This window comes from Pan troglodytes, chromosome 2 (genome assembly GCF_028858775.2).
Source record: "Pan troglodytes isolate AG18354 chromosome 2, NHGRI_mPanTro3-v2.0_pri, whole genome shotgun sequence".
NCBI lineage: Eukaryota > Metazoa > Chordata > Mammalia > Primates > Hominidae > Pan > Pan troglodytes.
Genome location: NC_086015.1, coordinates 133127914 through 133154715, shown reverse-complemented (window position 1 = coordinate 133154715; position 26802 = coordinate 133127914). Strand labels below are relative to the sequence as shown.

Sequence of the window (26802 nt, the reverse complement as noted above, 5' to 3'; positions counted from 1 at the left end):
GCTGAGGCAGGAGAATGGTGTGAACCCAGGAGGTGCAGGTTGCAGCGGGCCGAGATGGCGCCACTGCACTCCAGCCTGGGTGACAGAGAGAGACTCTGTCTCAAAAATAAATAAATAAATAAATAAACAAACAATTATTGCTGCAAAGACATTGCAATACTTCAGCAGAAGTTACTCCAGATCTTAACAAACAACGTTTTTAGTTTCTCTGTTCATTTCCCATCAATATCATCATTAACTGAAATTAGTCAATTTCAGTATAAATTTTTAATAGCTGTTGAAGTTCATATTTCCTGTAATTCTTCCAGTTACATATGTCATCTAGTCCAGTGATTTTCAAACTGTGATATGCAAATGAATTGCCTGGGGGTCATGTCAAAATGAAGACTCTGACTGAGCTGATCTGGAGTGGGGCTGAGATTCTGCACACCTAAAGAGCTCCCAGGTGATGCTGATGCTGCTGTTCCAGGAGCACATTTTAAATAGTAAGGATCTTGATTAGAAGACTGAAAAGGGCATTATTTTCTTTCAGTATTGTAAACTTTTATTTTTAGGGTGATATTGCACTTTCTGGCCAGGCGCGGTGGCTCACGCCTATAATCCCAGCACTTTGTGAGGCCAAGGCAGGCGGATCACCTGAGGTCGGGAGTTCGAGACCATCCTGGCTAACATGGTGAAACCCCATCTCTACTAAAAGCACAAAAATTAGCTGGGCGTGGTGGTGGGCCCCTGCAGTCCCAGCGACTCGGGAGGCTGAGGCAGGAGAATTGCTTGAATCTGGGAGGTGGAGGTTGCAGTGAGCCGAGATCACACCACTGTACTCCAGCCTGGGTGACAGAGAGAGACTCCATCCAAAAAAAAAAAAAGAAAAAGAAAAAACAATGACATTGCAGTTTCCAATGTAGAATAAAAAAGAAATTGATTTTAAAATTTAGTTTTGGAACATAGATGAGCTGAGGGATTTGCAATTGAAATCCCCTTTTTCTAATATTCTCTATGCAGGAGAAATTGAAAGGAATGTCAAGAGACTCTGCAATTTATTTTAAACTCAGTAATCTATCTTTTTGTAAGCATTATCACTTAGCTTTCCTTTGAAGAATTTCTTAGGCCAGGTGCAATGGCTCATGCCTGTAGTCCCAGCACTTTTAGGAGGACAAGGCAGGAGGATTGCTTGAGGCCAAGAGCTTGAGATCTTGTCCCCAAAAATATATATTTTTTAAAAAAGGTAAAAAATGAATTTCTTAATCCCTTTGAGGTTTTTGAGAGCGTTATGTACATTAAAATTTTTTGACATTGCATTTTGATTTTTCTCTGTCATTTTGTTTAAACCATCAGTTTTACTTAAAGCATCATACCAGGTCAGTACTTAGCTAATAAATTTAGACATATGTTTGAAAGTAGAACTTTGGCTGGTATTTTAGAACGTGTATTCTTTATTAACCATCATCACAAAAAAGAGCATTGCATGCTGTTTGTAATTGTGTTTTTACTGGTGAGACACAGTAGAGACAGAGCCTGGCTTTGGCTCATCCCCATTAGAGCATTCCCACACATCACAAAACCCACACCATTACCTCGCTGCTAATAGTCTTTTCACTTAAAGAATTCCAGGACCTGGCTTTAGGAGCTAACCAAGGTTGCAGAGTGTCCCACCTCAGAAAGGAATGCTGCTGGACAATTGATTTATAGTCTTGTTGTCACAGGCCAGACTACCAGGTGGCCCATTACTCAAGATAACCATCACATCTGGATATGCTGACCTGCTACCCTACCCCTCACATCGTTTGCCTTGCCCAGCCTGTGTACACTCTACTTCTGATGTCAGTTCTGTACTTTGCCTAATAAAAAAGTCCTACCTGTTCTTTTATAGGTGGAGTCTGTCAGGGAATTCTCTCTCTCTCTCTGTCTCTCTCTCTCTCTCTCTCTTTCTCTCTCGTTCTGCCTCCCTTACGGCTGGACAAAAGCTCCAGTGAAGCTTTGAGAAAACTCTTTTGGCCTCATGTCAATGTTCTATTGCATTGAGAGCCCAAGAACCCATGGTCAGTTGACACGGGCATGGCAGTCTCAACTCAATTTTCCTGTCACACGTTTAACAGTGGTTTCAAATTTATATCCAGTGTGTTTTCAATATACCCAAACATTTAACTGAAGCTTTTGGTAGATGTATAGTTCTTTTTTTTTTTCTTTCTTTCCCCAAGATGGAGTCTGCTCTGTTGCTCAGGCTGGAGTGTTGCAGTGAGCTGAGATCGTGCCACTTCACTCCAACCTGAGCAACAGAGCAAGATCCTGTCTCAAAAAAAAAAAAAAAAAAAAAAAAGCAAGCAAGCAAGCAAGCTTTAAGGTGGGCATAGTGGTATGTGTCTGTAATCCCAACTACTCAGGAGGCTGAGGAAGGAAGATTGCTTGAGGACAGGGGTTCAAGACCAGCCCAGGCAACACGGTTAGATCTCCCCCTCATCTCAAATAATAATAATGATGCTTTAGAAAAGGAATATAGAATGATACAGAATATACCATTCTATATTTTATGGTGTATATATACATATATATATTTTTTATTCAAGGATTTCCTATTGCACCATGTTGTCATATTTCTAGCTTCTTGAATTATTTTTGTCTGGTTCAGTTTTTGTAAGTAGTTTACTAAAATTTAAAAATAATCTTTCTCCAGTTGTGACAAAAATCTCCCAAAAATGTTCACATATAGAAGTATTTGAGTTTAGAAAATCACAACTCTAACCATAATCATCTGCACTATATGCCTCACATCAGGTAATGTGTCTAAAATAATAAGTAACATTTAGCATTTCTGACCTTATCCCAAAGTATTTTAATAGTATCTGTTAATGTTTTAATTAATGGGTTTTGTATTGCATCTCCTGGATAACAAAGTAGAGTAGATTTTTGGTGATAACATTTGATTTCTGATAAATATTCTGCCTTGATGTTACCAAATGTTGCCAAATTAATATTCTGATTTTTATACTGCTGAGACTAGCTCAGTCGTGGAGACCCTAACCCAGCAGCACTAGAGGAATTAAAGAAACACACACACACACACACACACACACACACACACACAGAACTATAGAGTGTGGAGTGGGATATCCAGGGGGCTGACAGCCTTCAGATCTGAGAGCCCCAAACAGAGTTTAACCCACATATTTACTGACAGCAAGCCAGTGATAAGCATTGTTTCTATAGATTACAGATTAACTAAAAGCATTCCTTACAGGAAACAAAGGGATGGGCCAAAACAAAAGGATGGGTTGGGCTAGTTATCTGCAGCAGGAACACGTCCTTAATGCATAGATCACTCATGCTATTGTCTGTGGCTTAGGAATGCCTTAAGCAGTTTTCTGCCCTGGGTGGGCCAGGTGTTCCTTGCCCTCATTACAGTAAACCCACAACCTTCAGGGTGGGTGTCATAGCCATCACGAACATGTCACAGTGCTGCAGAGATTTTGTTTATGGTCAGTTTTGGGGCCAGTTTATGGCCAGATTTGGGGGCCTGTTCCCAACATGTTCCCCCTTTTTGTTTTTGCAAGATGATAAATGCAAAGGTGGCTTTATCATGGTGAGCTACTTCTTGCAGGAGTCGGGAGCTGCAGACTATACAAAGACAAACAACACAGATTAAAAGCACCATCATCATTGAAATCACAGAGCTTCCAAGTGTTTTTATCTATTTTAATGGGTTACTACCTGCTAATCTGTCTGCACTCCTTCAAGCACTCCTATTTCTGGCATTAAGGTCAGGTGTGCCTGGGATGCTTTAAATATTTGTTCTTTTAATTTTGCAATATCCAAAGACAAGTTTGTAGAGTGTCCTTCTAGATGCTTTTTTACTCTCTCCCAAATTTTGATCTTATTAAGAGCCATTAATAGTTTCCACAAATCCTTATGTTAAGCTCCTAGAGCGGGCCATATCATTTGAGGTTGAGGTGCCACTATACCACCGTGTTTTCAAATAATAGGAACTCTTGCCATACTTCTTACCATTTCTACCATTTGACCATTTTGTTCAGACCAGCTGAACATAGTGTGGCTGTGGCACACAGACTGAGAGGTGCAATTCAAGCTAAACATCCCCTTAGGGGACCAATCAATAATGATTCCATGGGAATTGTTGCACAGCACCTCTGCCTGTTTTGCAATGCAATCTTCCCAAACAAATACGTTCATTATTTCTAGCCAGGTCCAATTCTGTTTACAAATAGGTTTTTGAGGGCAGTATACCTCAATTACAGGAGCAGATTTATTATGGTAAATACGGAGACCAGAAAGCATGTGTAACTGTGTCATAGAGTGATTACATCCAGGCATTATTGCCAGCCAAGATTGATAAATATGCCCAATAAGTATAATTGTCCTCTGTGCCAGCCCTTGTTGAAGGAATACTCATGGCAATGGTGATCACCACTATCATAGCTATCATTAAATTACTCATTGTGACTGGTTGTCCCACTTTCCTTAGGTTTTCTTCTGCCATCTGTGACAGCTTCTTGATCTGTCCCCAGGTAGGTGGCTGCATTCGATGGGTGTTGCTCGTGACAGTTGGGGTCCCCCTCAGTGTCAGTCTCAACATGGCTGCAACCGGGGGATCCTCAGGATCCTCCCAGAATCTATTCCTCAGCATCAGGCTCATGATAAGGTTTCAGGTGCCTCGATGATATCCAAATTGGCAGTTGATTTGGTCCTGGAGAAACACAAGGATAACCTCTACCCCGAGTTATTATTCTGCCCATTTCCCAACTTTTTATCATTGGCTCTCTCCACCAAACCAGTTGTTCTGCTTCTGTCTTTGCAGTTGGTTTCTGTAGATGCTATTCAACTGCTGATAGCATCTGGCCTTTAGGCAGTCTCAAAAAATTTAAAGTCAATAATACTAGATTCAATTGCATATGGGGTATCCCATAGTCCCTGTTTCCCCCTTTTTGCTTTTGCAACTGCTGTTTCAGGGAGGGATTCATTCTTTCCACTATGGCTTGTCCTTGAGAATTATACGGAATGCCAGTAATGTGTTTAATATTCCATATAGAGAAAAATGTAGCTAGAGCTTGGCTAGTATAGCCTGGGACATTATCTGTTTTAATAGAAGCTGGAATGCCCATCACCGCAAAACACTGCAAAAGGTGATGTTTAACACAGGCAGAAGACTCTCCTGATTGGCATGTAGCCCAGACAAAGTGAGAAAAGGTGTCCACACATACATGTACATAAGCTAGTCTCCCAAACGAGGGAACGTGGGTGACATCCATTTGCCAAAGAGAATTAGGTTCCAATCCTCGAGGATTAACTCCCCCTGTAAAAGACGAGGAATGCACCATTTGACAAGTTGGGCATCACTGGATAATAGCTTTAGCTTCTGTCCAGGTAATGCTGTATCTGCGTTTGAGACCAGAGGCATTAACATGGGTTAAATTGTGAAAGTGTCTGGCATTAGATATTGCAGTAGCAACTAGGCGATCAGCCATTTGATTCCCTGGAGTCAAAGGTCCTGGAAGAGGTGTATGAGCCTGAATATGAGTAATGTAGAAAGGGTGCATTCTACTCCTAACTGCTGTTTGCAGTTGGGTAAATAAAGTCATCAGTTGTTCATCTGTATGAAATCGTAACTGAGCATTTTCAATTAATTGTGTGGAATGAACCACATATGAAGAATCAGAAATCACATTAATAGGCATATCAAAAGCAGTCAATACCTCAATTATAGCTACAAGCTCTGCTTTTTGAGCTGAAGTATAGGGCGTCTGGAAAACTTTATTTTTCGATCCAGAATAAGAAGCTTTACCATTACTAGACCCATCTGTGAAGACATTTTCAGCACTTTCAATTGGTTTAAATTTAGTTATTTTAGGGAGAATCCAATTAGTTAATTTCAAAAATTGAAATAATTTTGTTTTAGGAAAATGGTTATTGAAAATACCCACAAAGTCAGCTAAGTGGGTTTGCCAAGTAAGACTATTTATAAAAGCTTGCTGTATTTGTGCCTTTGTAAGAAGAACAATAATTTTTCCAGGATCATATCCATGTAATTTAACAATCCGAGTTCTCCCATTTCCTATCATAGTAGCAATTCGATCCAAATAAGGGGTCAAAGTCTGTGAATTAGCATGTGGAAGAAAAAGCCATTCTACTAAGTCCTGCTCTTGGACAATAACACAGTAGGTGAATACTGAGTTGAAAAAATTAGCAAATCTAGAGTCTTCTCTTGATCTATTCTATTCATTTGAGCTTTACAGACTTGCTTTTCAATCAGCTGTAACTCTGCCTCAGCCTCATTTGTTAATTGCCAAGGGCTAGTGAGACTAGGATCTCCTCTAAGGATAGAAAATAGATTACTCATGGCATAGGTAGGAATGCCTAGAGCAGGTCATATCCAATTAATGTCCCCTAGTAATTTTTTAAAGTCATTTAATGTTTTCAATTGATCCCGACGTATATGGTTACTTTCTGTGGCACAATGGTAGTGTCATTTACTAAGTTCCCCAAGTAGGAGTAAGGAGTAGTAGTCTGAATTTTTTAAGTAGCTATAATTAAACTGGCACGAGAAATCGAGTTTTGCAAGTGATCATAACATTGGAGTAATATTTCTTGAGTGGCGGCAGCACAAAGTATATCGTCCACATAATGAATAATGTAACACTGTGAAAATTTTTACAAGTAGGTTCAATTGCTTGCCCTACATAAGTCTGGCAAATTGTTGGACTGCTTAACATGCCTTGTGGCAACACTTTCCAATGCAAATGCTTAGCAGGCTGCAGGTTGTTTACTGCAGGAATTGTAAATGCAAACTGTTCACAGTCTTGCTCAGCTAAGGGGATAGTAAAGAAACAGTCTTTTAAATCTATGGCTATTAAAGGCTGATTTTTCAGAATCATAGCAGGAAAAGACAATCCTGGCTGTAATGCCCCTGAAGGTTGTATAACCGAATTAACGGCTCTTAAGTCAGTTAATATTCTCCATTTACCTGATTTTTTCTTAATAATAAAGACTGAAGAATTCCAAGGGGAAAATGTTGGAGCTATGTGTTCTTTTTCTAATTATTCAGTAACTAAGTCCTCTAAAGCCTCCAGTTTCTCTTTATTTAGTGGCCATTATTCTATCCAAATTGGCTTATCTGTCAACCATTTTAAAGGTATAGGTTCTGGAGGCTTAACAATGACCACGATCAAAAATGATACCCTAAACCTTGGTGGGAACTTTGTCTTCCTGCTTGAAGTGGTTCCTTCAAACATTGCAAATTTTTTCCTAGTTCCATACCAGGGACATACCCCATTCCATGCATCATATGTTGACTTTGAGGGCTATATAATTGTTCTGGAATTAGAACTTGTGCTCCCCATTGTTGTAATAAATCTCTCCTCCATAAATTTATAGGTACAGAAGTTACAATTTGTTGAATAGTCCCAGGTTGTCCATCGGGCCCTTCACAGTGCAAAATATAACTACTTTGATATACTTCAGGGGCTTTACCAACTCCAACTATGTTAAATTGAGTGAGTTGAATTGGCCAGGAGGATGACCAGTGCTGTAGAGAAATAACTGAAATGTCTGCTCCTGTATCTACCAAACCTTTAAATTTCTTTCCCTGAATAGTTATTTCACAGGTAGGACATTTATCAGTAATTTGATTCACCCAATAAGCTGCTTCACCTTTTTTATTTGTGCTTCCAAATCCTCCTGTTCATTTAATTTCACTTTTCCCCATTTCCACATATGGCACAATCAGGAGCTGTGCTATGCGCTCTCCTGGCTCTGCTTTCCAGGCAACATAAGTAGATAAAACAATTTGAATTTCCCCATTGTAATCTGAATCAATGACTCCTGTATATACTTGCAGTCCTTTTAAATTTAAACTAGATCTACCTAGAAGTAATCCTATAAGCCCCACCGGCAACATCTGACTGGAGACAGGAACATTCTTTAACAGTCCCATTACAAAAGGATAACCTGGTCCATACTGATTAATAGCTTGTTTAAATTCTTTGAGTAATTTAAAAGGAAAAGGCTCAAATGTAGCTATAATATTTCCCTGTTGATCTGGGGGGTGTACTCCAACAGGGACTGCCAAACCTCTAAATCACCCTCTCTTCTAGCTTGCTGGATTCCTGCTTGAATAGAACTGAGAGCGGTCACTCGAGGCGCTGCTCGGTCACTGGGGCAACTACTTTTCACCCAGTGTCCTCTGGAAAAGAAAGATCTGGAGGGTCAGGCTACTCTTTTTCTTCAAAATAATGAGGGGGTGCAGAAGGGTAGGGAGGAACCTCTTCCTCCTTCGCCGCTTTAGCTTTAGCTGGCAAACAAACCTGCTCTGTCATGTCTTCTGTTAGTTCATTATACTTTCCTTCCTCCTCATCATTAGGGTGAAAAGGTTCCAAGGTGGAATGAACCAGAGCCCACACTTGTCCCATTGATACCCTGATGCTTCCGAGCTCCCCTTCTTACTCACCATGGGGATTGCTTAAGAGTACTCAGGTGTCCTCCAGCTTAGTTCCACGTTCTCCAACCGTCGCTCTGGCGACCCTTTGACCCAGGTTCGAGCCCCATGTATGGACACCACTTGCTGAGACCAGCTCGGTTGTGGAGACCCTAACCCAGTGGCACTAGAGGAATTAAAGACACACACACACAGAAATATAGAGTGTGGAGTGGGAAATCAGGGAGCTGACAGCCTTCAGAGCTGAAAGCCCCAAACAGTTTTACCCACATATTTATTGACAGCAAGCCAGTGATAAGCATTGTTTCTATAGATTATAGATTAACTGAAAGTATTCCTTATGGGAAACAAAGGGATGGGCTGAAACAAAGGGATGGGCTCTGGCTAGTTATCTGCAGCAGGAACATGTCCTTAAGACACAGATCGCTCATGCTATTGTTTGTGGTTCAGGAATGCCTTTAAGCGGTTTTCCGCCCTGGGTGGGCCAGGTGCTCCTTGCCCTCATTATGGTAAACCCACAACCTTCAGCGTGGGTGTCATAGCCATCACGAACATGTCACAGTGCTGCAGAAATTTTGTTTATGGCCAGATTTGGGGGCCTGTTCCCAACACTATCCTTTTTTTTTTTTTTTTTTTTGAGACAGAGTCTCACTCTTTTGCCCAGGCTGGAGTGCAGTGGCATGATCTCAGCTCACTGCAACCTCTGCTGCCCAGGTTCAAGCGATTCTCCTGCCTCAGCCTCCCAGGTAGCTGGGATCACAGGTGCCTACCACAGAGCCCAGCTAATTTTTGTAGTTTTTAGTAGAGACAGGGTTTCACCATCTTGGCCAGGCTTGTCTTGAACTTCTGACCTCGTGATCCACCCACCGCAGCCTCCCAAAGTGCTGGGATTACAGGCGTGAGCCACTGCACCTGGCCCTGATTTCTATACTCTTAATATTAATTGGTTAAGTGCCTGAATGCTAGACATTGCCTCACCAAAACCAGAATTATTTATACATACATATATATATATATTTTTTTTTTATTTTTATTTTTTTTTTTTTTGAGACAGAGTTTCACTCTTTCGCCCAGGCTGGAGTGCAGTGGCATGATCTTGGCTCACTGCAATCTCCACCCTCTGGGTTCGAGTGATTCTCCTGCCTCAGCCTCCCCAGTAGGTGGGATTATAGGTGCGCACCACCACACCCAGCTAATTTTTGTACTTTTAGTAGAGACGGGGTTTCGCCAGGTTGGCCAGTCTGGTCTTGAACTCCTGACCTCAGGTGATCCGCCTGCCTCAGCCTCCCAAAGTGCTAGGATTACAGGCATGAGCCACCACACCCAGCCTTATATAATGTTTTCAGCAACAGCACAGCAGCATTTCTCCCACATTATAGTTTTGCAGCAGTACCTATCACTGTGCCTCCTTTCTCTCTGATGCTCTTTTCTGAGTTTTCTTTCCTTTCTTTTCTTTCTGTACTTTCATCTGAATACTTACTGCTGCCTGTTTTCCTGTTCATAAATCCACTATTTTGCTGCTTCTAATCTGCTCTAAATCTCATCTAATGAATTTTTTAATAACAACTTTAGTAGGGTATGCTGTATATCTATTCATACAATCAACTGTACCTATTTAAAATGTACAGTTTGATGAGTTTTAAGTTATGTATACACCCATACAACCACAACCATAACCAAGATGCAGATCATTCTTGTGGTGCCTAATGTCTGTCATTCCAGCACTTTGGAAGGCTGAGGAGGGAGGATCACTTGAGCCCAGGAGTAGTTCAAGACCAGCCTGGGCAACACGGCAAGACCCAACACAAGAAATTTAAAAATTAGTTGGACGTGGTGGTGCATGCCTGTAATTCTAGCTACGTAGGAGACTGAGGTGGGAGGATTGCTTGAAGCTGGGAGGTCGAGGCTGCAGTGAGCTGTGATAGTGCCACCACACTCCAGCCTGAGCAACAGAGTGAGACCCTGTTGCAAACAAACCAATAAAAAAACATGCAGACCACTGTTATCATCCCCAGAAGTTTCTTTGTGCCCCTTTTACTCACATTTCTCCCTCCACATCTGGTCCCAGGCAACCATTGATTTGCTGTCACTATAGATTAGCTAGCATTTTTCTAGAATGTTATGTAAATGGGATTGCACATTATGTATTCTTTTGTTTTTGGCTTCTGCTTTTATTAGGTTGGTGCAAAAGTAATTTTGGTTTTTGCCAAAGTAATGCAGTGAGTAATGGCAAAAACCGAAATTACTTTTGCACCAACCTAGTATAATGATTTTGAGATTCATGCACTCTGCTGAGTGATTGATAGTTCATTTCTTTTCATTGCCAAGTAATATTCATTTAATTGAATATTTTGTTGCTGAGTAAATTGAATGTATTTTGTTCATCTATTCACCTGTTGATGTGTATTTGAGACATTTCAGGTTTTGCGATCCTGTGAATAGATACTGCCAATATTCTTGTACAAATTTTGGTGTACCCAGGCACAGTGGCTCACATCTGTAAACCCAGCACTTAGGGAGGCAAAGGTGGCCAGATAGCTTGAGCTCAGGAATTCAAGACCTGTTTGGGCAACATAGCAAGACTCCTTTCTCAATTACAAAAAAAATTTTAAACTTTATTTTAAAACCCCCCAAATCTTAGTATAGATGTATATTTTCGTTTCTCTTGGGTAAATACGTGATAGCCTTTTTTAGGCATCAACTTGGCTGAACTATAGTCCCCAGTTATTTAATCAAATACAAATCTGAGAGTTGCTATGAAGGTAGTTTTTGTTTTGAAACAGGGTCTCACTTTGTTACCCAGGCTGAATGCAGTGGTGCCAGCATGGCTCACTGAAGCCTCGACCTTGTGGGCTCAAGCAATCCTCCCACCTCAGCCTCCTGAGTATCTGGGATTATAGGCACACCATCATGCCCTGCTAATTTTTAAAAAAACTTTTGTAGAGATGAGGTCTCACTATGTTGCCCAGGCTTGTCCCAAACTCCTGGGCTCAAGTGAACCTCCTGCCTCAGCCTCTCAAAGTGTTGGGATTACAGGCATGAGCCACTATGCTGGGCCTGAAGGTGTTTTTGTGGATATAACTAAAATTCATAAATTGTTTTTAAGTAAGAAAGATTATCCTAGATAATCTGGTTGGTCTGGATTCAATCAGTAGAAAGTCTTTAAAAGCAGAGTTGAAGAAGAAGAAATTCTGCCTGTGGACTGTGACTTCAGCCCTTGCCTGAAATTTCCAGCCTATTCTCCTGCCTGCATTATAGATTTCCAACTTGCCTAATCAGCCCCCCTCCCCCAACATAAGTCAATTCCTTGAAGCAAATCTCACTGTGTATCTCCTACTGGTTCTGCTTCTCTGTTGGAACCCTGACTGATACCGATTTGGTACGGAAAGTGGCTCTAGAGGAATGGAATCTTGAGGATGAGTTTTCTGAATTTGTTCTGCGTTTTCTTGAATTTCTTGAATTTCATGAATTCTTATATGATTACATTTAAAGGCACTAGTGATTCTATTTCCAGTGGTGAAGAGGGCACTGGGAGTCCATGGCATGATAAAGCATTGAATACGCCTAATGAAACACCTATAGAAAGCAAGGTTATGAGTGACTGTGTATTTGTTACCTTAGAATATTTTAGTTAAACCAAGGAACAGAATGGCATTGGCCATAACTGCACTGAAGAAAGCAGGCAAAGAAAAGGATGAGCTCAGGGTTTCAGATTCCCACCTTTCAGTGTTTAAAGCTTTAAGCTATGCATAGATGACCTGGAAGCTTCCATATCTGTCCTGAAAGGAACCCTTAGGGCCACAATTTCTGAAAACCAACCCAGAGTCTCATTCTGCAAGGGGCTGATACAGATGCTGTTTAGAGCCTTTGGCAGGCCACTGTAGGTGAATCACGCTGCAGACCCTTAAGATTTTGGAGCAAAGCCCTGCAGAGGAGTACTGTCCTCTTGAGAAACAACATTTGGCTTGCTGGGCTTCAGCAGAGACTGAAGAGTTAACCGTGGGTCATCAAGTTACCATGTGACCTGAGCTGCTCATCATGAACTAAGTGTTATCTGATCCACCAAGCTATAAAGTTGTGCACTCACAGCAACACTCCATTATCAAATTGAAGTGGTATATATGAGATTGGGCTCAAATGGGCCCTGAAGGCATAGGTAAGTTGCACGAGGAAGTGGCCCAAATATCCATGGCCCCAACTCCTGCTACATTACCTTCTGTCTCCCAGCCTGCACCTATGGCCTCATGGGGCATTCCTTACGACCAGTTGACTGAAGAAGGGAAAACTCAGTTGTGGTTCATAGCCCAGGTTTATGATGGTTCTGCACAATATGCAGGCACCAGGTGAAAATAAAACTAGTGTCCCTTTCTGGGACATCCCTGAAGAATAATGGTGAAAAAAAAAATCCCCCAGTTGGCAGAACTTTGAACAGTGTACTTGGTTGTTCATTTTTCCTGAAAGTAGAAACGTCCAGAGGCTCTTCTGACCAAGAGGTCTTAGTTCCAAAAGAAGGAATGCTTCCACCAGGAGACCCAACAACATTTCCATTGAATTGGGAGTTGAGGTGGTCACCTGGCCACCTTGGGTCTTTCATGCCTCTGAATCAACAGGTAAAGTGGGAAGTTCCTCTACTGGCTGAGGTGACTAATCCTGATTACTAAGCAGGAAATTCGGTTGCTACTACAAGATGGAGATGTATTAATGATAGGTAACTTTATATTGCAGTATTAAGTTATAAGACATCAAAGGTGGAGAAGAAACATCACTCAAGGACTTTGCATCCCCTTGGGAAAAGTGTTGTTATGTTTTCAATAGTATGCAGGATAGTTATATCATGTTAAGTGAAAGTATGACTTTGTTATTGTCTTTAAATTTTTTTTTTTTTTTTTTTTGAGACGTAGTCTCACTCTGTCGCCCAGGCTTGAGTGCAATGGCATGATCTCGGCTCACTGCAACCGCCGCCTCCCAGGTTCAAGCGATTCTCCTGCCTCAGCCTCCTGAGTAGCTGGGATTAGAGGCATACGCTGCCACATCCGGCTAATTTTTGTATTTTTAGTAGAGATGGGGTTTCACCATGTTGGCCAAGCTGGTCTCAAACTCCCGACCTCATGATCTGCCCACATTGGCCTCCCAAAGTGCTGGGGTTACAGGCGTGAGCCACTGCGCCCAGCCAAAGACTTTTTTTTTTAAGAGATATGGTCTTGCTGTGGTACCCAGGCCGGAGTACAGTGGTGCGATCATAGGTCACTGCAACCTTGAACTCCTGGGCTCAAGGGATCCTCCTGCCTCAGGCTCCCCAGTAGCTAGGACTATAGGTGTACACTCCCACACTGGCTAATTAAAAAAAATTTTTTTTGTAGAAATGGGGTCTCATTAGGTTGCCCAGGCTGGTCTTGAACTCCTGGGCTGAAGCGATCCTCTTGCCTTGGCCTCCCAAAGTGCTGGGATTACAGGGTCCCTGGTCTGTTATTGTCAGCCTTTAGAGATCAAGTATGGTTAAGGAGATGTGTAGGAGTGTGATTGCTGGGTCATCGGTCTTAATTTTAGCTATCCTAATGAGAGTGTTGTGGTTTTAAATGGAAAAATCCCTAGTTGACTAAAGATGTTGGTAATCTCTTCATTGCTTATAGGCCATTTTTGTATCTTGTGAACTATCTATAAGATATAAAAAAGCCTTTGCCCATTGGTTTATTGGGCTGGCTTATTACTCATTTATAACAGTTCTTTATGTATTCTGGATACAAGACTTTTGTCTAATGCTTTCTATTGCAAACTCTCCACCTGTGGCTTGCCTTTTCATTTTCTTAATGGTGTCTCTCAAAGAGTACCAGTTTTTAATTTTGATAGAGTTCAACTTATCAATTGCTTTTTTTTTTTTTTTTTTGAGACAGGGTCTCACCCTGTCACTCAGGCTGGAGTACAGTGGCGCCATCTCAGCTCACTGCAACCTCCGCCTCCCAGGTTCAAGTGATCCTCCTTCCTCAGCCCCACAAGTTAGCTGAGACTACAGGTACGTGCCAACAAGCCCAGCTAACTTTTGTATTTTTTGTAGAGATAGCATTTTGCCATGTTGCCCAGGCTGGTCTTGAACTCCTGAGCTCAAGTGATCTGCCTGCCTTGGCCTCCCAAAGTGCTGGGATTACAGGTGTGAGCCAGGCCATGAATCACTTTTTATGGTTCATATTTTTTGTGTCCTAAGAAATCTTTGCCTATCCCAAGGTCACAAATACTTTTTCTATGTTTTCTTCTAAAATTTTCTTTTATAGGTTTAGCTTTTAAATTTAGGTTTATCATCCATTTTGAGTTACCTCAGGTGGCTCCTTCAGTGCTTCTGAAATCTATAAATGCATCCTCCACCAACCTCAAATCTAAGTAAACCTTGCCACCTCCTTCTCCTTCACTCCTCATTCAATTTATTGCCAAGTCCTGTCCATTTTACCACTACATTAGCACTCTTCTCTGCCACTACCCTCCTACTTTGCCTTGACTATGTGGCCAGTGGCCTCCTAACTGGCTTCCCGGCCCCAACTTTGAGACTCCCATCAGACCATTCTTCACGTTGCTATCTAAGTAACTTAAAAACAGACATAATGGGCTGGGGGCAAGGTGGCTCACACCTGTAATCCCAGCACTTTGGGAGGCCAAGGCGGGTGGATCATGAAGTCAGGAGATTCAGACCATCCTGGCCAACATGGTGAAACCCCGTTTCTACTAAAAATACTAAAAAAATTAGCTGGGTGCGGTGGCGTGCACCTGTAGTCCCAGCTACTAGGGAGGCTGAGGCAGGAAAATCACTTGAACCCAGGAGGCAGAGATTGCAGTGAGCCGAGATCGCGCCACTGCACTCCAGTCTGCCTCTCAAAAACAAAAAACAGACATAATGATCAAGTTATTTCCCCTGCAACCCTGCTGAAAAAAACCTGAATAGCTTCTCCCAAGCACTCAGATTAAAGTCCCAAATCCGGCCGGGTGTGGTGGCTCATGCCTGCAATCCCAGCACTTTGGGAGGCCGAGGCGGGCAGATCACAAGGTCAGGAGTTCCAGACCAGCCTGGCCAAGATGGCAAAACCCCGTCTCTACTAAAAACACAAAAATTAGCCAGGTGCGCTGGCGTGCGCTGGTAGTCCAGCTACTCCGGAGGCTGAGACAGGAGAATCGCTTGAACCCAGGAGGCGGAGGTTGCAGTGAGCTGAGATCGAGCCATTGCACTCCAGCCTGGGTGACCTGGGTGACAGAGTGAGACTCTGTCTCAATAAATAAATAAATAAATAGGTCCCCAATCCTCACCTGTTCTTGCCTACCTCTTCCCACACTCGCAGTCTACTCCACATTCAATGTTCTTTAGCGCTCCCCATTCTGGCCATGCCAAGACCTCACCCCTTGGAGCAACTAACTCCTCCCAACTCAATTCCTCAGATTCTACCCTCTTCATCCTCAACTAAATCAATTCCCCCATAAAGATTCTCTTAGTACCATATACCTCTCAGAAGATTTTTACTAATTGAAAACTTAATTTTGTCTGATTCTCCCATGAATGTTTTCCTTCTCCACCAGATCTCAAACTTCATGAGGCCAGGGACTCCGTTGACCCCATATGGTACTCCCAGCTCCTTGAACACGGAAGAAGCCTCATTACATAAGTAATAAAAATAAAATAAATTAAGAAAATGGGAATTATAAAGGGATGGGCTGGTGGCTGCTTACAATCCCTTCAGTGGTAATACCTGGTGCAAAGTAATGAGTCTCTGCCCTTTTCCAAGCAGCCTGCTAGGTGGAATGAAGGAAGGCCTTGCGACTCAAATAGGGAGAACAAACGTGTGATCCAGAGCGGCGGGCAGAAATCCGACGAAACCCCATATTACTCAGGGGCGTTGCTCCTAGGGCGAGGGTGGCTCGGTTCCTAGAGCTTTTTGAGAGGAGGAGCTCACCTGGAGCAACTCAGCACTACCTGCAGCGGGGCAGCTCAGCCAGCCCAGAGACCGCGTGGGAAGGCGGGCTAGGGGCGGGGCCACGCCTTCCAGGGCCCATCCCCGCCCCTGAGGCGTGCGCGCGCCCGTCCGCCGGCTCCCTTGCGCGTGCGCCGCCGGCCGGGGGCGGAGGTTGTGGGCGGTGGCGGCTGTGGCGGGGGCGCGCGCGCTCTCGCTCTCTCGCGCCGGTTCGCGCTCCCGCGCCGGGGCTGAGGCGGCGGCGGCGGTAGCGGTGACTGAGGCGGCGGCGGCTGAGGCGGCGCGGGGGGAGGGTCGGGAGGGGGGGGTGGTTGTGGGGGATGGACCGGGTGCGGCGGCCGCAGTGGAAGGAGCAGGCGCTTGAGCTCGAGCGACGGCGCTGGCGGAGACGCCGGCTGCTCCTCCCCTCCCCGCCGGTGAGTGAGCGCCCCCGCCCCGGACGCTGGCGGCGGTCGCGGCCCCCTCACAGCCCTCCGCGGTGGGTGGGGACAGTCGTGAGGGAGCGTGGCCTGGCGGCGCAGCGGACGCGGGCCTGGCCTCCCGCTCGCGGCCTGTCGGGGCTGGGACCTGCCGTCGCCCCCGTTCGAGGTTGAAGCCCCGGGCCTAGGACTCGACCCCCAGCATCCCACGGGGCCTCTTTCCTTTCCCGGCTCATTCCGCTGTCATTTTGACCTGGGGTTCCCCTCCAGCCCCTCGCCTCGTTCCCTTCCCAGCATCCCAGGGCCGAGGTGAGGGAGGGGCGTGTGAGAAGTCGGGCCGAGGCCCGAGGGACTGTTTAGGAGCCGGTTCCCGTCGGGATCTGGGGTTTTAGGAGCCCTCGATCGCCATGGCGTCCCAGAAGTTAGCCACCAGGACTCAGCCATTTCCACCTGAAACCAGTTTTGCACCTTTTGTTTTGATTTTGAACTGTCTTTCGAGGGGAGGAGGGAGCCCGGCGTACTGGGGAGAATATGTGGTGGGAGGTGGGATGTGAGAAGGAGCTGGCTGGGCTTGGTCTCGGCCTCAGGATGCCCCCTGTTAACCCCTGAAGGATAGGGGAAAGAGGTGCAGCGAGTTGCACCTTCCCTAAAGGGCCAGAGATTCGTTTATAGCTTGCGAATCTCTGCTTTTTCAGCCTCGGTAAAGGGGTATCATTTGTGGTTGGTTTGGTTCGTCCCTTAACAACATTCTTGGTGAGGAATCCCCAGGTGAATCTGCCACGGAGTGAAGCAGCCCACTTGAGCTGTTGGCTACCCCCGGCCCCCCCAACGCCCGTTGGCTTTTGTGACACGTTACACGTTAGTGTTGGTAGAGCCTAGCCGTCAGAGGTACCTGTACCATAAGCATCTCTATGAAAGGTGTGAATTCCTAAATTAGCTTATTCTGTTCTTAAAAAAAAAAAAATCCAGGGCATAAATATCAGATAGCTGCTTTAAAATAAAACAAAACTTTGATTTGTTCCAGGAGGTAGATACATTTTTTTCTCTGTATATTAGGAGATTGAAACTCAAATTGTGAGTAGGTGGTAGTTTTACTAGTGTCATGTGACAAAACGATGCTTATAGATGGGATTTTAACTTAATAACCCTGTCCTCTACCAACAGAGTTGGCTTGTATTTTTTTGCAATCACACACCCACTCTCTGGCTAGTGTAGAAAGATTAAAAAGCTGCTTCTGGTCTGTGGGTGGTAACCTTTTAATTTCTAAAGAGTTTTGAGCTGCTTATAGATTGCTGATCAGCAGCATAGGAAAATTTTAGACGTTAAAAATTCATTAGCATGTGATGTAGAACTGTTATGAGCTTTGATTAAGATTTGGTGTGGTGTAGGTGCTGTGTACTGTGTATAAGAATGAGATTTCTCAGAGCATTTGCATCTTAAGATAAACAAGCACAGACCGCTGACAGTGTTGTGACACCTTGCAGAAGGACTCTTTTATGAGCACAAAAGACCTGTAGTCTACAATTTGATGAAGAACCCCAGTGCCCTAGACTACTTGGTGACCAACCACCATTACTTTAAACTGGGCCTTCTTGATAGTAGAATATTTCCCCTTTTCTGCAAGACTGCTTATGCCTCTCATAAATGTGCAGAACATATAATGGCTCAGGGCTTAGGTTTAAGCTCCTCAGAGTGGCATTTATGGATCATTCATTAATTCATCAAATGTTTATTGAGCCCTTACTTTGTTCCAGGATGTTTTCTAAGTACTGGGCTACATTGTTGGGACAAAACAGACAAGGCCTCTTCCCTAATTAAGCTTTATTCTGTATGTATGGGAATGAGGAATATACAACAAACAAGCAAATAGGATCATTTCAGATAATGATATAAATCAGTGGTTAGTAAGCTTTTTTTGGTAAAGGACCAGAAAGTACAGTACATATCAGGGTTTTTGGGCCATATGATCTCTTTTGCAACTACTCAATTCTGTTTTAGTACAAAAGCAGCCACAGACAGTACGTGAACAAATATGTTTATATTCCAGTTAAACTTGGGACACTGAAATTTGAATTTCATAAAATTTTCACATGTCACAGAAATTAATGAGTTTTTAAAAATATTTTCCCCTAGCCGTTTAAAAATGTAAAACCATTGTTAGCCATATAAAACGGGGCAAGGTGGATTTGGCCTATAGATTATAGTCTGGCCTTTTATAGAAAATGTTTGCTGACCCCTAATATGAATTATGAAGAAAATAAAACAAGCTGATGTGACAAGTGAATGACTGAAAGGTGGGTGGAGGGTTACTTAGTGAGAGGAGGCCTCATTAAGGAGAAGGTATTTGAGTTGTGACCTGAAAAATGGTAGCGCTTTCCTGGTAAATGAAACAGTGAGTGCAAAGGTCTGCAGGTGCAGATGAGCTGCTCTTGTTTTCCAGTGTTGAAGTTCCCCACATAACATGTCATTCTTACATTTTATGTAAATACATTTTATGTCTTTGTTAGAATGTTGTTCTTCATGTAATAGGATGGTACCTTTCCGTCTCCTCTTCCTGATCCTGCCTTACAGTACCCATGGAGTAAGACTGCAGTGGAGTTGTACCTCATCCCAGGGTTAGGTCCTCAAGTTAGTGCATGAGGCTAAAATCATGTAAGATGAAAACTCTTCTGGAAAATTCCATAAATTGCTCAAAAAGTATGGTCTGCATGTTTTTGTATGTATAGTTGTATAAAATTCTTACAAATATGAAAGGCTGAGAGCCACAGAGCTTGACTGAGGGAAAGAGCAAGAGGAAATAAATTGTTATATAGGTATCTGGGCCTTCAGACTGTTTGGCTTTTTAAAACTGCTCTGGAGTCCCTATCAGAGAGTGGGGGATGGTATAGAATTTTGATATGTTCCTGTTTCCATGCAGGGTTTAATTCTATTTTTATGTTAAGCCTCTATTACATTAATACATGCTCATAGATGTGTTGCGAATATTAAACAAGATAATGTATTTGAAAGAGCCCGGCACTTAAGATAGTCAGTAAACATTTGCAGAATTAGAATCTGATTTTTACTTCTTTGGGCTCACATACATACTGTCCTTTGAAAAGTTGTAGAGAACTTAGCCACCTGCTTCCTGTCTTTCCATATTGGCATTTCCTGTTGTGGCTCCACTGAACAGCTGTCACTCTCTTTGTCCTTGAGCATTGGTCACATTTTGCCAGAGGTTGGCTTGTAAGTTAAATGGGTATAGGTGTAACTCTGTTAGTTCTGCCACATGACCCTTAAAGTGTTTGAGCACTGCTATTATGTCTCCTATTTAAGTCTTCACTTTTCAGAGCTGAATGTTTTTACTTTTCTTTTTTTTAAAGATATTATGGAGAGAGATGGGGTCTCATATGTTGCCTAGGCAAACTCCTGGCCTCAAGTGATCCCCCTTGCCTTGGCCTCCAAAAGTGCTGGGTTTATAAGCATGAGCCACCATGCCCCAGCCATTTTAATTTCTGTTAGCTTTTTCTTATTTCTTCACCCTTCTGGTTGTTCTTGTAAGTGAGCTTAGTTTATTCTTTTTTTTTTTTTTAACTTTGCTACTCTGAAGTACATTTTAAGGTACAAATTCAAGTTTTATCTCCTTGACCAAATCTTTCCTGATAATTCTAGACCTTCTTTATATTCTTAATATACTTTTATCTTTACTCTTCAATTTAATTTTTTCTTATTTTTGTATTTTATACTAGTTTCATGAGCATTTGTCTTCACACTGCGACAACAAGCTTCTTGAAGGCAAAGACCATATTTTAAGTATCTTTTGTGTCCTAGATGCACTGAGTAAAATTCCAGGGATGCCGTTGATCATAAATTTGTTATAATTTTTAAAAATAGACTTTAAAATTTAGATTTACAGAAACATTGCAAAGATAGTGCAGAGTTCCTGCCTATCCTACACTGTTGCCCATATTATTAACGTCTTACATTCCTGTGATCATTTGTCTGTATTAATAAACCAGTATTGATACATTATCACAGAGACCATACTTTATCAGGTTTCCACAGGTTTTTTCCTTAATGTTCTTTCACTATCCCAGGATCCCATCCACAATACCACATTACATTTAGTAATTATGTCTCCTTAGCTTCTCTTGGTTGTGACAATTTCTCAGACTTGAGAAATTGTATTTAGTGACCTTGGCAGTTTTGAAGATTACTGGTCAGGTTTTGTTTGTTTGTTTTTTTGAGACAGGATCTCCCTCTGTCACCAAGACTGGAGTGCAGTGGAACGATCTCATCTCACTGCAGCCTCAACACTCTGGGGTCAAGTGATCCTCTGACCTCAATGTCCGGAGTAGCTGGGCCCAGAGATGTGTGCCATCATGCTCTGCTAATTTTTGTACTTTATGTAGAGATGGGGTTTCACCATGGTGCCCAGGCTGGTCTCGAACTCCTAGAACCAAGCAATCCACCCTCCTCAGCTTCCTAAAGTGCTGGGATTACAGGCGTGAGCCACTGTGCCCAGCCGTGGTCAGGTATTTTTATAGAACGTTCTTTGGGATTTATCTGATGTTTTTATTGTGGTTAGGCCAAGAATGTAATATGCTTTTGGAAGGAAGACCACAGGGCTAAAGTGTCATTCTCATCACATATTAGGGATGTATACTACCAGTATGACTTATCAGTGTTGATGTTAACCCTGCTCATCTGGCTTGAGGCAGAGTTTGTTTTCTGCAAAGTTACTCTTTCCTCCTCTCTTTCCTACTGTACTCTGGAAAATCGTCACTATGTACAGCCCACACTTAGTGGTGATGAGTTATGTTCTACCTCCTTAAGGGTGGTGTATCTACTTAAATTTCATTGCTAAATTATTTCAGCTTTGGCCATTGGGAGCTCTTTAAGTTGGCTCCTGTATCCTTTCTCTTTGACATATCTCCATCATTGTGTGTGTACTTTCTTCCTTTCTGGCAATATAAGATGCTCTTAAGGTTCATCTTGTATATTTTCTGCTCCAGTCCTGTAATCCGTCATTTCTCAAGGAGCCCTGGTACCTTTTATTGAAGAATGGTGTTACAAACCATGATCTGGGTGATAGGTGTGCTTGTTGGTACTGAAGTGTTGTTGCTTCTAGGCCCTCTCAAGTGACGGAGGAAGGAGATATATGTGTACATATTAACCTGTGTATATACACATATCTATATATGTTTCTATATGTAACTGTGTCTTTATTAAGCTAAACATGACTTCGTGATGTCTCCAACTCTAATTCATTACCACATGTATCATTCTAACCTTACCTTGCTTATATGTAACCTCCTGCTTCATCAGTGAAAAACCTGCCTCCCACCATCTGCCAGAATTAATTATTCCATTCCAGCATACACGTATAGTGGTTTCAGAACTGTTAATCTGTATACCTGTGGGAAACTAGTTTATCAACTAGAGACTTACAGATAGTTCTTTTTGCCTTTGGTTTTATAGACAGCACTCATTTCTAATGTTTTTTAGGTCAGCAGCTTTCCCTACTTACTTCCTGAAGTTGTCTCGTGTATTTGTAATAGATTTAGATTTTGTCACGTTCTGCATTTTTTGCTGAGCTACCTTTATCTCCTAATTATTTAAGAATTTGCACACATTAAAGTTTATTCTTTGTGATATAAATTTCTATGGGTTTTGACAGCTTCTAGTATTTTATGTTTAACATTACAGTATCATACAGATTAGTTCCACAGCTCTAGAAAGTTTGTCTCTCACTGATTTACTTCCCTCACACCAGCCTCTGGCAACCTCACTGATCTTTTAACTGTCTCTATAGTTTTGCCTTTTTTAGAATGTCAATATATTATATTTTAAAAAGTGTTTTTGAGTGGTCTTTTTTTTAATGCTCACAGTATTTTGTTAAGGAGTGGAGATACAGGTACAAGATAAATAACATTTAGAAGTTCTTTTTTGTTGTCTTTTTTTTTTTGAGAGACGGAGTCTTGCTCTGTCGCCAGGTTGGAGTGCAGTGGCGCGATCTTGGCTCACTGCAGCCTCCACCTCCCAGGTTCAAGTGATTCTTCTGCCTCAGCCTCCTGAGTAGCTGGGACTACAGGCTCATGCCACCATGCCCAGCTAATTTTTGTATTTTTAATAGAGACGGGATTTCCCCATGTTGGCCAGGGTGGTCTCGATCTCTTGACCTCATGATCCGCCCTCCTTGGCCTCCCAAAGTGCTGGGATTACAGGCATGAGCCAGTGCACCTAGCCCAGTATTTTTTTTTCTGAAGGTAAAATTCCTATAAAATACAATTTATGATTTGAAATATGTAGTTAACCATTTTAAATCTACGGTTAAGTGGCTTTTAGTTCATTCACAGTGTAACATGTGCAGCCACCACCACTGTCAAACTCTAGAACATTTTCATCACCCCAAAAAGAAACCCCATACCTATTAAGCAGTCCCTCTCTTTGTTCCCTGGCAACCACAGTCTGATTTTTGTCCTATGGGTTTGCCTATTCTAAACATGTCACATAAATGGAATCATAATACCTGGCCTTTTGGGGGTTTTTTTGTTTATTTTATTTTATTTGAGACGGAGTCTCACTCTGTCTCCCAGGCTGGAGTGCAGTGGTGTGATCTCGGCTCACTGCAACCTCCGCCTCCCGGGTTCCAGGGATTCTCCTGCCTCAGCCTCCCGAGTAGCTGGGATTACAGGTGCACACACCACACCTGGCTAATTTTTTTTTTTTTTTTTTTTTTTTTTGTAGGAACGGTTTCACCATGTTGGCCAGGCTGGTCTTGAACTCCTGACCTCAAGTGATCGGTCTGCCTCAGCCTCCCAAAGTGCTGGGATTACAGGTGTGAGCCATTGCACCCGGCTTGCCCTTTTGTTTTTAGCGTCTTTCACTTAACAGTGTTTTTATTCATCCATGTTGTAGCAAGTATCAGTACTTCATTCCTTTCTTATGGCATAGTAATATTCCATTGTATGGATACACCACGTTTTGTGTACCTGTTCATCAGTAGGCTGTTCTGAATAATGCCGCTTTTTTGCTATTATGAATAATGCTGCCTTGAATATTCTTGTATAAGCTTTTGTTTGAACATACGTTTTCAATTCTCTTGAGTATGTAACCACTGTATTTCTTTTGATAAGTTTATTATCATATAAAGTAGAAAGTTTTCCAATGGCTTGACTTTGGATAAAGTGCTGAAAGAATGCTACTTTCTCCTGGAATATGGTATTCCTTAGTGAATACTGAAATCACATAATTTTCTTGTTGTCTTTATAGAATAAAGAATTTTGGTCCAGATAGGGTAACAGTAGGTAGCCTTCCTCTAGAATTCTGTCAGAAGAACATCCTGAGTTATGTGAACCATTCAGTTATCTGTCTGAGAGCAGCAAGTGGTCTCTCACTGTGCAGTTGGGTTATGAGGTCTGCTAGTGGTATCAAGCAGTCTCCGAGTGTATGAATTGCATTTAACATTATGTATTCAAGCCGGGCACAGTGGCTCACGCCTGTAATCCCAGCACTTTGGGAGGCTGAGGTGGGTGGATCACGAGGTCAAGAGATCGAGACCATCCTGGCCAACATGGTGAAACCCTGTCTCTACTAAAAATACAAAAATTAGCCAGGCGTGGTCGTGGGCGCCTGTAATCCCAGCTACTCGGGAGGCTGAGGCAGGAGAATTGCTTGAACCCAGGAGGCGGAGGTTGCAGTGAGCCGAGATTGCGCCACTGCACTCCAGCCTGGTGACAGAGTGAGACTCTGTCTCAAAAAACAAACAAACAAAAAAACCTATTATGTATTCAGAGGGATAGTAGGCAGGATTCCCATTCTGTAATCTATTTGGCATCAGTGATGTTACAGAGATTTTATTCTGACTAACCACATTCCCTCAGGTTTGAACTATAATAGAATAGCATCAAATATTGTTTTCCTTTTTTCTATTTTTTGAGATAAAGTCTCTCTGTCTCACCCAAGCTGGAGTGCAGTGGCACGATCTCAGCTCACTGCAACCTCTGCTTCCTGGGTTCAAGCAATTCTCCTGCCTCAGCCTCCCGAGTAGCTGGGATTACAGGCACCTGCCATCATGCCTGGCTAATTTTTGTGTTTTTGTAGAGACAGGGTTTCACCATGTTGGTCAGGCCGGTCTTGAACTCCTGACCTCAGGTGATCCTTTTTCTACTTCAACACCTGACCCCAAAGCTTTGTTTTGCAGTGATTGCTTTGACACCTTTGCTTTGACAAATTCATTTTCCTCAGGAAGACTTGGCAAAAGTTTTCTTCTTTTGCCAGTTTGGGACAACCTGACCAATTCATTGAAACCTATTGTTGTTTTTCAGATTTCTTGAAAACAAGGAACATTCTTTGCTGTAGCTTATTTATTTACTTATTTAGGTAGAAACAGGGTCTCACTTTGTCACCCAGGCTGGAGTGCAGTGGTGCAATCAAAGCTCACTGGAGCCTGGACCTCCCGGGTTCAAGCAATCCTCCTGCCTCAGCTCCCCGAGTAGCTGGGACTGCAGGTGTGTCCCACCGTCTCTGGCTAATTTTTGCATTTTTTGTAGAGATGAGGTTTCACCATGTTGCCCAGGCTGGTTTTGAATCCTGCGCTCAAGCAACCTGCCTGCCTCGGCCTCCCAAAGTGCTAGGATTACAGGTATGAGCCACTACGCCCTGCCTGCTGTAGCTCATTTGTAAATGACTTTCGAGTTCCATTGAGACAGTGAAAAAAATCGATAAATTATATATTGACCACCATTTTTTTTTTATCTCAAAGAATTTCTCTGTAGGCAAGCCCTTCAAAGATTTTGAAAACCACTGTTTATGTAGTAGAATACTAAGCTGGAAACAAGGAGATTTTAGTTTTAATTTTATTTCTTCAAAAGACTCTGTTATCAGACAAATAGCTTGTACTTTAGAGCTTCATTTTATAAAGAAGAAATAATATTGACTGATTTGTAGGAAAGTGTGATGGGAACTGAGTTCTAATTCTAATAATCAGGGTACTTTGAAGTTTGTGGAAGACAAGCATGTTGGAAGATATGTATAAATTCTTTTTTAATTTTATTTTGTAGAAATGGGGTTGCACTATGTTGCCCAGGCTGGTCTCCAATTCCTGGGCTCAAGTGATCCTCCCGTCTCAGCCTCCCAAAGTACTGGGATTACAGGTGTGAGCCACCACGCCCAGCCTGAAAATTCTTGATATTGCTTTTTTCTTTATTTTAATAATGTAAATGATTCTGCTCATACTATTATAAAAGTCTTTGTCCAGTATGTGTGTATATTTTGTTTATTCATATATTTTACCTTTTTTTGGTGCTCTTTGTTCTTTTGTATAGTTCTAGATTTCTGTGTGGTATGATTTTCCTTCTGATTGAAGGATTTCTAATGTTTCTTGTAGTGCACATTTGCTGATAATGAATCCTTTTAGTATTTGGACATCTGAAGACTTTAATTTGTTTTTAGTTTTCGAAACTGTTTTCACAGGATATGTAATTACTGTTGACGTTTCTTTATGATGCTGTTTCACCATCTTCTGGCCTGCATTGTATCCAATGAGAAATCTGCTTTCATTGGGTTTATTTTTCGTATGTAATGTGTGGTTGTTTCCTTCTGGCTGCTTTTATTTTTCTTTCAAAAATATATATTTTCTTTTTTTAATTTAATTTTTTTATTTCTAAAATAAAATAAAATAGAGGCGAGGTTTCACCATCTTGTTTCACCATGTTGGTGAAACCAAGTTGGTCAGGCTAGTCTTGAACTCCTGGCCTCAAGTGATTGATCCCTCTTGGCTTCCCAAAGTGTTGGGATTACAAGTGTGAGCCACTGCTCCCAGCCCAAAAAATATATTTTTTTTATTGTGGTAAAATACATATAATTAAAAATTTACCATTTTAACCATTTTTTGTTTGTGTGTTTTTGAGACAGCGTCTCGCTCTGTCACCCAGGGTGGAGTGCAGTGGTGTAAACATGAATTACTGCAGCCTTGACCTTCTAGGTTCAAGTGATCCTTCCACTTCAGCCT

At 42.4% G+C, this 26802-nt stretch overlaps 2 protein-coding genes and 1 long non-coding RNA gene across 40 annotated transcripts in view; 1 reads left to right on the top strand and 2 right to left on the bottom strand.

The window, feature by feature from the left end:
• Positions 1–1413: 1413 nt before the first annotated feature.
• LOC134809493 (nematocyst expressed protein 3-like) lies at positions 1414–20006 on the bottom strand. Its single transcript, XM_063806357.1, has 4 exons — positions 19896–20006; positions 16372–16992; positions 8456–8609; positions 1414–4699 (listed from the first exon to the last, which is right to left on the bottom strand). The coding sequence occupies exons 1-3, from the start codon at positions 20004–20006 to the stop codon at positions 8478–8480; spliced, it is 864 nt and encodes a 287-aa protein (XP_063662427.1). The 3' UTR covers positions 1414–4699; positions 8456–8477.
• Positions 15921–16249, bottom strand: LOC107970760 (uncharacterized). The gene is made up of 2 exons (XR_010155791.1): positions 16168–16249; positions 15921–16053 (listed from the first exon to the last, which is right to left on the bottom strand). It is a non-coding gene; the product is annotated as an uncharacterized LOC107970760 (long non-coding RNA).
• The window catches only part of TMCC1 (transmembrane and coiled-coil domain family 1), a 246912-nt gene continuing 236648 nt past the window's right edge, over positions 16539–26802 (top strand). For 10 of the 38 annotated variants that reach the window (XM_063807148.1, XM_063807135.1, XM_063807141.1 and 7 more), the window contains exon 1: positions 16588–16805. The gene's annotated coding sequence lies outside the window, so the exon portion shown is untranslated. Of the gene's footprint in view, positions 17118–26802 lie in introns of all 38 variants that reach the window. The other 28 variants (XM_063807125.1, XM_063807142.1, XM_063807127.1 and 25 more) reach the window with 25 other exon arrangements.